We start from the raw sequence: 11,173 nt of genomic DNA on the forward strand, positions 1-11,173 counted from the left end.
GAAACAACTCATATAATGCATACAATTAGGAGATATCGTAGTCAAAAGAATATAAAGAGCCAAACTGACATTTTGTCGAGAATGTCAGACCAGTTTAAGCAGAAACTTTAACATCTTTGTGTGAACTGTTAATCGTTCACAGCAAAGAACAACGTCTAACTCATTATCTCTCTTAGTCCCGAAGACAACTGCGATAAATACGATCACGTGATTCTAAATCCTTTCCATCTCACGTGCTCTTTTGTTGGCTGTACTGAAGCTCGGCTTTTTATCGTCCAAGCCATCTTATGCTTATGAGCTGTTTTCCACGTTTCTGAGCCTTGAAAAAATTAGGACTGTTTTTAAGAAAGAAAGCAAGCAGTTCTACAGGCACTAATCTCTGAGGACAGGCAAACACCTGCCTATGTTTGGACATAAGGCTGCACGATTTGTAACGTGCGACGACTGCCACTTCACAATATCATGAGTAGAAGCTAAAACAGATCCACAAAAACAGAGGGAGGAAAAAGGGTAAAAATATGAATTATGTAACCAGAAGGAAATGGGATACGTCTGAGAATAATGTCAATTCCAAAGCTTTCAGTTTCGTGTCGGCATGTAGGGGGATTGTCCTCAGGGTTATTGTGTGATTTAGCCTGAGTTACCACGCTTCCTTCTTTTCACAGTTTGGAGGGATTAGAACACTTCACATCTCTGGGACCCCACGGGCGATCGGTCACGAGACCCAAGCAAATTTCTTTTGTTATCGTATCAATAGCCTTCCCCTGACGAATCAGAAAGCTCCGTTATCCGCAATGCGCATGCGCGAGCCTTTGTGGCGGCAGTTCAAAATCTCTGAGCATGCCAGCGGTTATGCTCAGCTGGAGACAGATACACACACATCGCCCGGAGTATATAAGCTAGCTTTATTTCCTTGGATTAATCACATCAAACTTTACCATCGGGCTGTATAGTGGTGTGCACCTGGGAAAACTACAGTATGTTGATGTGGAAAGAGTTTGTGTAACTTTTCTTGGACTTCAAATACGACAGGAGTTTAGTGAGCGCGTGTGGTTAGTTATTGTTTACTGTTAGCGAGTAGCTGATACCGCTACACGTCTTTATACCTAGACTCGCTGTCACAGGAGCCGGCTTTGTGGGGAGATATACAAAGACGTCGCGTGTATAAGAAGCGGGTGTCTTCAGGATAGCAGAAAGTCTGACAGACGACAAAAGAGGGTGAAGACACATCAGGAAGTCGTCACGTCGACTCTCCACAGTTTTCACTGATTCGATTTCGGATTCCGAGACTTTTTACTTTATAACCCGGTTTACTTGTTAACAATTCGCCAAAATGCCGCGCTCATTGATGGTACGGAAACATGGAAAGTGCAAACGGAAAAGAGTGAAAGTGACAATATCGGATAATAAAACCTGGTCAGAGCGATTAGAGAATGAAACGGACAGCGGTTTCTTGAGTCTGTCAGAGTCGGCTGACCTCAGCCTGCCCATTGCCGCTGTGACCGGGAGTGGAGGGGCGAACACCTCTGACATCTGCCGGGCGGAAAGGGCAGGTGAAAGCCCTGAGCCCCGGGAGAACACCCCAGAACGCAGCACCCAGAACGACCGCAAACAACCAACGAACATTTCTGGTGAGTGGGACGTTTTCCTAGTGTACTTTAATAGCCTTACCAATTAGCGGATTTCTTCAGAAAGTTTTTTTCAGAAATTCGGAACAAATATTTTCTTTAGAACAAGCTAAACTTCTAATAATAATAATAATGATAATAATAATACATATTTTGTTTCCCAGAACTTTATTCTTAAATTTAAACTTGCATTTGGGTTTATCTTGAGAGTCCCATTTATTTAATATTTTATTGGTCTTTCCTATGTCCAATGTGGCATACTTTGCTATCCAAAGCCATATACCTTACATCATGACTAACTTGTAATGAATAATTGGAAGGTGTCATAAAAATGTTTTGAAATACACATGTCAGATTTATTCGGAAGTTTTGAAATTTGATTCAGTCCTTTTTGGACACTTAGAATCAAGAAGTTTTAAACGACGCGAATTTCATTTATGAGATAGGTTTGGGTCGACAGTTTGCTTCTCAAGGAATTAGTCAGCCGATCACTAGTAAGATTTGGGGAATCTTTCTTTTCTGCGTCATTGTGCTTATATTAATCTTTACGCAAATATTTGATTTAAACCCTTCCAAAATCGCAACGATTCAGGCTCAGAACATGGGAAGGAAGATTATCTTTGTTATAGTTTTCTCAGTTATGCTTACACACTTTTGTGGAAAAGATTTGAATTAGACGCTGTCAGATCAGTTTGGATCACCACAAAAATAATGTCACGGTTGTCAGAGAGGTGGTCATTAGATAAATGACAGCCATATAAATAACTGTTAAATAGCAAGATGCACCATATATCATAGGATGAAAAGTCCAGGTAAGACAGTTTACAGGTGTGCATAGTTATATAGATTTAGGTATATTGATGAGGGCAGTAGAAACACCCCTCGTCCCTACATCCTGTCGTATTGAGAGTAGCCAGTCAACCATGGGATGAGAGCATTTGATGAAAGGAAGATTAAATGTTGTAACAAGATAGCTGTTTTCCGGCCTATTCTACAAATGTCACTTCGAAGTGTTTGGTCCGCGGCAATGTCCATGGTGCAAGATTAGTAAAATACATCTATACGGCTTACATGTAAAAGATAACGGGTTTCCTTTGCCGTCCTGTTGATTGTTGTGGAGTCTTGATGGAGAGGGGCAGGGTTTATAGACGTGTATAGTGGAGTGCATAAGTTACAGGGGCCCGCTTAGGGTAAATATATATAGCATGTCACCCTACACCGCGAGCTGTGAAATGTATCGGAATGTGGGTTTGGCATACGGGCAGAGACTTCGGCGTGAAACTCTGACTGACAGTCATTCAGTCATAATATCATGGCTATATATATAAATTAATTTTCCACATTTATTGTATATAGCAAGCAACACCTTCAAATAATCGGGGTAGCGGATAGACAGTGGCCAAATCGTTGTTATAAACTGCATTAAAATACAGTTACAAGTACGCATGAAAAGGGATGCCGTCCAGTGCTCGAGCATTCATTCTGGAAAGGGTATATACGGTGTATGTATTTGTCTGTAGGTACTCCATCACGGGATTGAAAACAGTTTATGACAAAATAAACAGCACCATTGAAGTGTGACTTGTATTAGATTAGACTGGTCGGTCGGTACTTGTACTATAGGTGAATAGAAAGACCATTGCCGGCAAAGACGCGGAGACCTGTCTTGAAAAGAGAGTGAAAATGAACCGTTAGAAAAGACTCTGAGAGCCTTTCCAGTCTCACCGACAGAGCGTGTCGAAAGTAATTCCTTTTTTGCCGAAAATAAAATAGAACAGTTGTGGGCACCCTTCGGTTGACCTTTTTGCTTGGGTACAAAAAACACCTATCTTTTTTATGTCCCTCTCTTGGCGATTGGTTTTTCTCTCAGATCCGCTCTTAGGTGAATAATCTCTTATTTCTCCATCTACACGGTTCTCACAATGGCTTCCCACAAAAAACATATAAATCGGCATAGAGCAAACAAAAACGTTTACAATCTTTATAATATGCCATATCTTTTGAGAACAGAATATCCTCAAACTTTTACAAGTCAGTGAATTCAGTACAACGGACATCCTTTTCACCAGGCACTAGAAAAGGCGTGTTCAAAATGCTGTTTACAAACCCAAAAGACCTCTCCTTTTCTGCCGGTTATGGCTATGGCATTCAAACCTTTACTTAAACGTACTAGGGAGCCCCACCCAGTCGAATTGAAATCCTGATACAATGATCATATAATAAATATTTTACATGCAGGAAATTTTTAGTTAAAAGGATACGTTTTTGAAAAGAAACTATATGGAAACGTTTTAGTCCTGCTGGTAGGTGTGGTTCTGATGGGCTCAGACCGTTAAGGCTTTAGGTTCCTCTGTTATGGTATAGTGTAGAGATTCCTTAGCATAGCGGCTGTCCTTAGGAGCTCAGTTATTTTCAGCCGCACTGTTCTTTGCTCTTAAGAGCTTTTAACAAAGACATTTCACGAACCATTGTTCCAGGCTCCTTTCAACTTTCAAATTCTGGACCGTTGGCAGATGCTTTTTCAACTGCGCCGCGTTTAAATGACCCTCGCCTATAGCTGATTTGCTGCGAACGTGCATTATCGATTTGTGATTGATTACGTCATCACTTTTGTGCGTCTCAGAACGAGCGGGAGATTCATTGAGAGCGAACGCCATCTGGCAGAGCTATTTTAGAGCCGTCGGCGGGAGCCAGTTGGCTAGCGGGTCCCTTTGATACCCAGCCGCCTGCCTTTCATTCATTCACGGATTTATCGCCAGCGTTAAAGAGTCAAACTTTGGCGCGCAAACCTTCGAAACAAAGAAAACGCCTGGGAGCAGTGTTATATCTGACGGTCTCGTGGCTCTAATGATTACACGGCCGGCGGATAAAAAAACTACGAGACAATCGCTGAGGTAAAAGCCTACATCACTAATGAAAGCTCAGATAATAGGTTGATCAGTGACGCGAGTTGCAATTTAGGTCACGCGTTTACCTGGTTCCCTCAGGTGCCCGAAATCTGCTTATAGCCTTAAGACTGATATAAATTACGCAATGATAAGATAGGATTTGTAAGTAGGTGATAAAACTGGGTGTAAGAGGCAGAGGCACGTGCCTGTGCGGGATGCAATTATGAGCTCTGATTTACTTAAGCACACGGCGGGTTCCGAACGCGGGAGGTGGGCTAACGGCTTACCTGAATTATTCTGAACAATTGGAACAATAAAATTCTAATGTGTCACATACCTCTATAATAGTGAAAAGTGTAAGCTTCGTCACCGTTTTGGCAGGGCTTATATAAAAATGACACGGCAACTCTGTTATTAAATTCACACACTGTATCGGAATTACACGGAGAATTTGGTTCAACAGTTGTCTTCATTCATCGTGTACAAGTGTTCTTGCCCTCACGTTTACAGTATTAAATGGTCCCTATGTAATCTTTTTTTTTTTTTTTTGCGTGTTACTTCATGACAATGATCATAATTCCAGGTGCTTCCTAAAGATAACCCTGCAAAGTAACCAGTTATGACTGCATGAGTTTGTCTGTTGAATATACAAACGATATGGCATGGAAAATATGCTAGTTAGGTAAAATGCCAACGAAGCCAAACTGGATATCGAGGTTAAGATTAGTAATGCTGGGGTCCACGAAAAAAAAAATAGAAATGTTGTTGATAAGCTTAAAATTATCTCATTTTATGTCTGATCACTGAGAATTTTATTTTGTTTTATTGTTAACAGTATTTCCTGCCCAGAGTGCGGTGTCGCCCATCTCCTACCCGATCAGCTCGAGTCCACTGACACCGAACACAAAGACGATAAGATTCGCACACAGCACGCCGTACAGCCGTCCCCCGGGCTACCCCAACCCACTACCCCTGTGTGTGAGAACCGAGGCCACACCAGCATCGCCACTCTTCAACTTCACTCGGACCTCGCCCAAAATACACTCGCCACAGTTCGATGCGGAGAACGTCAAACCTTACATTGAGCCGATATCGCCGCCCCTCCCCGCATGTCCCCCTATATCTCATCATTTCCCAGCGTTCAGGCCTCTCCCGCCACACCTGTACAACCCTTTAGGGTCACCATTCCTGCCCACGAGTCGAGCATACAGAACGGAGTTCCTGCCAACGTCGTTACAGCATCAGCTCAGCCCATCCCATTCAGCCACCACAACATTGTCTCCTCGACCCTCGGGCCTTCAGCCGCCTCGGGAGTTCTCGGCCACGGCAAATACACGCCATAAATCACCGGCCACACTACCCAAACTCAAGGCGGAAACACCAACCGTCCCTTCACCCGTACTGCAACAGGTAAATAAAACTCCAATCCCGTGCACGTGATTTTTATATTAAATCAGTTAATAGCTAACAATTACATGTTCATACCTTTTATAGCTGTGGAGGCATTGCTTGCAAAGCTGTCTGTTATAAAATCAAGGTAAAAACGTAGTGTTCTATTTATGGAAACATATAATTTGTTTCCCATAAGACCAAGTTTATTGCCACGTTGACCACTTTAGTCATAGCGTCAAGGTTTAACGATATATTTTTTTCTAGCATGACTTCCTGGGGCTTTAAAACTGCATATTTTTTTTTTTAAATTATCATCAGTTTTGCCTGCCAAGTAACAATTTCCCTTTACTTGCTTTTTCCAGACACCAGGTTTGGCGAAATACGAACTGATCAACGGGGGATTTGGGATCAAAAACCCACTTCTGAACCACGCAAAGTCTGCCATTGAGGCCACGGCCACTGAAATGGGTACGCATTTATTTACAGTCTGTCAAATGCATGTCTGCTATAATGTCAAATTTCCCTGAATTGAGCAATTAATACTATCCTGTATCAAAACACTTCCCAACTTTTTTACGAAAGTGTCAAGTTTCTGTGAGATAGCCTGTATGCCTTAGTCCTTTATCCCTGGGGTTTAGCCTAACTAAGTGCATATCAGATTCAAGTGCCGTGTCATTTACTACTTAAAGCACAATTTAGTTCCCGATACATGGTTGTAATTTAAGCTTGAAGCTGATTTTTGACACTCTCTAACGTTTTATGCACAGACAGTACCCCTTTTTGCCGATAACAGAAATACGATTTATTAAGTTAAAAAAAAATTTAATTAATAAGTTGTATTTTAGTCACATGTCACTCGATTGGGTCCATATGCATAATTATTTATAATGATTGGCTAGTTTTATAATATTTATAAATAATTTGTTTATTTGATAGTTGAAAGACATAATGAAGAATTTTCCACTCAAGTACAAGTTTTATGGGTGGTGAAAACATATTCATAATACGTCACACAGTTTAGCACCTTTTTTATACATCGTTCGTTATTCAACACTTTCTTACCTGTCTGCTTCCATGTATATTTGTAATTTGCTATCAGTTTGGATCAAGTGCTAACCTACATGTATTGTTTTCCACAGGTGTTCAAACAGCCGATAACCAATTCGTGTGCACCGTATGTAACAAGGTGTTTCAACTCCAGCGATTGCTTAATCGCCATGTCAAATGTCACAGTGAAATCAAACGCTACCTGTGTACATTCTGCGGCAAAGGATTTAATGACACGTTTGACCTGAAGCGACATACCAGAACACACACCGGTAAGCGCTCATGTAACATTGCTGGTGTAAATAACCCTCTCAGGGGCGGTAACTCTCACGCGCTTGTTTTCAAACGACGAGCTCCCCACACGCCACTGCAAGTCTGCCCATTGGCTGTAGCCTGCTGGTGATTGGAATTCCTTACAAAACGGTTTAGACAATTAACATGAAAAGTTAAGTCAGAAACGCAGTTTAAAGCATATTTTCCATGAATCACAAAACTATATGTTAGATCTAAATTGAATTTGATCTAATTCATTCAAGATAGAATTCGGTAAACATATTTTATTCTGTTTCGGTATAGGTTTTTAGTCGTCTTTTTCTAAGCCATAATGTTGGCCCAGTTTCGTTGGTGTTCAAATAAAATCACTTGTTTATCTGTGTTTATTGCATTTTCAATACTAACAAGGTATCTTTTGTGTTTTTTCTGCAGGTGTCCGGCCGTATAAATGTGAATTATGTGACAAAGCCTTTACACAGAGATGTTCGTTGGAGTCCCATTGCCGAAAAGTTCACGGCGTCAACTACGAATTCGCGTACAAACAAAGGAGAGCAAAGATGTACGTATGTGAAGACTGCGGACACACCACTGATGATCCAGGCAGTCATTACGTCCATCTTAAAGATAACCACCCACACAGTCCAGCGCTCCTAAAATGTTACGACAAACGCCAGTTCAAGTTTAACAACAACAGCAGCAGCAGCAGCAGCAGCAGCAACACCCACTCTCCGTCTGTGCTACAGCCCGTCAATATTCGATAGCTGTGCCACCAGTGACTCATTCTTTCACACGTTGCCAAGTCCCAAAAGCCCTTAGTTCTATTTTGTAGTTGAACAGTTACATGAACGTTCTAATGACACCGTGAAACTTGCAATAATGCATTTTCCGATACCTTGTTTTTTATTTTTGATTATTTGCAATAATCATGAAAATTCCGTTTCGTCCAACGTTACCTATCAGTTCACTACACATTGTTTATCAGTGCAATTTTTTTTATCTTTGTTTTGTTGGTTTTCTTTTCTTTTGTTTGTTTGTGCCTATAAGGCTTGTAGGCCTAAGTTTGTAAATAGCTTATCTTGTGCGTTAGTCTCATGAAATGTAGGCCACTTGATACCACTTGCTTTACCCCATGCTGTAACCATGTTCCATTGGCTGTTTAGAACTGATCAGCATGAAAATAGCTTCATAAAAATGGACATAAACTTTGTGCAATAAATAATCTTTCTTTTCCTGCATAGCAAACACATAAGATACAAGATGTGTATGTGTACAATGCTATCATGTGTTCACAGGTCCAATTGCCACGCTTCACTTCACACCATCATATCTGCACCTCCACTTTCACTTCTCTCACACCTGGATATTTGCTCATCAAGGATATACAGTCTGTACACTAAAGATATACAGTCTGTACATGTATATATAAATATACATACATACACACACATTTATGTACAGTTTTATTAAGTTGCTCATATCTAATATTTGTTTTGTAGCCTTAGACTTTTATCCGATTTTTTTTTCTTTCTACACATGCTGATATAATGAGATCTTTAATATATAATCAGAAAAAAAGACTTCCTCATTATGTTTTCCCCCGTTTATGTTAATATGAAGTGTTTTGCTCAATTGTCTTTTTTCCCATATATATATATATATATATATATATATATATATATATATATATATATATATATACACACAAACAGATGTATGGTATATGAAGCTAACGGAGCATAATATGTCGAACTGTAACCTGACCGTTTATAAGGAAGGGGTTGTGCTAAATATTCTATTTGGAATATTGACTAAACAGAACTGTTTATTTATTTTGTAATGTGTAATAATTGTTTACCCCGGAGCTACCGTCATTATCCAGTTCCTCTGTGCATGTCTTTGTCCTTATTGTTATTTATACTGATTTAGAATACATGTTGTTTGATTGATATATGTGACGTCAGACTGGTAAATGAGTTCATCATTGGAAAGAATACAAAAAAACGAGAAACAAAAAAATTGGAGATGTGGTGTTATTTTTTTATTAGATGAAAATTATATAACCATCCTTTGTCTGCTGTAATACTTTGCTTGTTGTTCAACATTATTTCACTCCTGAATGCGGCTAAATCTGCGACGACAGTAGGATTGGTAATCGTATATTTGTTTAATATCATCCAGGGTAAAGAAAAAAAGTTGGGAAATCTTATGTACAAGTTTAATTGTAATCGAGAAATGTATAACAGTCTATAGATTATCAATGTTAAAATCATTATAGTCAACTGGTCTAAACATTACATGGGACCCACAAGCTGTGAAATGCGCTATGTAGCGCCTAAGCCATGGGGTAAACTAGACCTGAGGTCTGTTTCATTCTCCCCAGCTCAGCTTTCGGAAATACAGATCTGTACTCGTCCATTTACTAACCTGGAACTCGGTCCTTCCACGCGTGCTGTCTTCAACATGTTGGAGCTGTAGGCTAAACATGTTTCATATAATCTTTCAGTAATTCTTACTTCTTATCACCTAGTTATTCGTGAATAATAAAGACCGCAACGTCACAATAAATACAAATGTATCTGTTACGTAGATAACCGATGTTTTCAATTTTAGTCGACCGCATTTGGCATCATCCGGAAAAAGTCGTGGAATGATCTGATTGAAACCTATGAGATCTACAGCATCTAAAGGGCGATTGACAAATTGTTCGGGGGCCTTAGCTTTAATTTGTGTGTTAATAATGAACAGAAATGATCTATGATGAATTGTATTGTGAAAAAAGAGGGTCTCAATTTTGGGAAGATTAGCCGATGCCACTCACCAACCGAATCACGTGATTTGAAAATTAACGGCATGCGAAGTCCTGATGCTGTCCGAGCGGGGTGCGTCGGTTACATTTGTGTTATTTGCGATGATATGGCCTTTCTTATTTCCACATAAAGAGGTGATATGAATTCAGAATTTCTTTGAGATAACGGGACACCTCTTTCTATGGTGTTGGCACTTTAGAGACAGTGTAGATGACAGGACCGAGCTCCAGATTAGTGAATGTAACGGTTCATAGCGGTTAACGTGGAAGCTAAGCTGGGAACTTGGCTAACCGATCTCGGAGCTAGGGGCAAACATTAAAACATCAATTTCTCCAGAAATGGTTCAGTGATATTGAGTCATCCTCCCAGGGAAGAATATACAAAATATGTAAAACAGAACTCCACAGAAAAATATCTTCTCTTACCGAATGAAATCGACAGAAAAGCCCCCAGTAATTTCTGACTTCTGGGATGCTTTCCATTCGTCGATCTGATCGCCACTGGTGGCAGATTCATTGGCCACCAGAGGACACAGTGTGACGTCCCCATGTTCCCGAAGTCGGGTCAAGCTGCGTGAGCTAAGACGCTACAATACACGCAACCAACTCCACCGACGTCAGACTCGGTGGTCGCCACGAGTGGCCAATGGAACGACATGCCTCCTCCAGTGGTCACCGGGAAGCGAATGGAAGGAACCCCTATCTGGACTTCGAAATCAGGAAGATGGTCTAAACCTTACAGGTCACAACATTTCCGATCGGATTGTGAAACAGGTTGCAATGTTGAAGAATACCCTTTCTTGCGAGAACTTACGAGTAAAGTACAAAATAGACGACCCCATGTCACAGCAAAGGTAAATTAAACTCTGAAGACTATCCCTGTTCATAAATGAAGGTATGACTAAATTTTAAATGATATTCGATATCCATGTATGATGATGTAAACTTAAGCATATGCCTAGCCGCCATATTTATGTATGATCTACCTCCCGTACCGTCCTGAGTGGTTGGAGTGAAAGTAAATGAAATGAAATTGTACTTGGTTAGTCTTGACAGTTTACGAATACGGAAGCTAAGTTTTTAGTTTTCACTTGTTGTGGCCAGACACACAGAAGCAGTGCTAAGCTCTTGGCTTAGCA

General features: G+C 40.4%; 1 protein-coding gene across 1 annotated transcript; it reads left to right on the plus strand.

Moving 5' to 3' along the window:
* The first annotated feature begins 1,212 nt into the window (after nt 1-1,212).
* On the plus strand, nt 1,213-7,989 carry LOC135473467 (zinc finger protein 768-like). Its single transcript, XM_064753317.1, has 5 exons — nt 1,213-1,631; nt 5,352-5,926; nt 6,271-6,376; nt 7,048-7,227; nt 7,661-7,989. Exons 1-5 carry the CDS (start codon nt 1,334-1,336, stop codon nt 7,987-7,989), a joined length of 1,488 nt encoding a protein of 495 aa, XP_064609387.1. The 5' UTR covers nt 1,213-1,333.
* The last annotated feature ends 3,184 nt before the right edge of the window (nt 7,990-11,173 follow it).

This window comes from Liolophura sinensis, chromosome 8, assembly GCF_032854445.1.
Source record: "Liolophura sinensis isolate JHLJ2023 chromosome 8, CUHK_Ljap_v2, whole genome shotgun sequence".
In the NCBI taxonomy this organism is placed as follows: Eukaryota; Metazoa; Mollusca; class Polyplacophora; order Chitonida; family Chitonidae; genus Liolophura; species Liolophura sinensis.

What these genes read in the sequence shown, in the direction of transcription:
- LOC135473467 (XM_064753317.1), top strand. Translation starts at nt 1,334, where the DNA reads ATGCCGCGCTCATTGATGGTACGGAAACATGGAAAGTGCAAACGGAAA. An exon ending in ACAACCAACGAACATTTCTG is followed by an intron (nt 1,632 to 5,351) that starts GTGAGTGGGACG and finishes TATTGTTAACAG; the next exon opens with TATTTCCTGCCCAGAGTGCG. An exon ending in ACATACCAGAACACACACCG is followed by an intron (nt 7,228 to 7,660) that starts GTAAGCGCTCAT and finishes TTTTTTCTGCAG; the next exon opens with GTGTCCGGCCGTATAAATGT.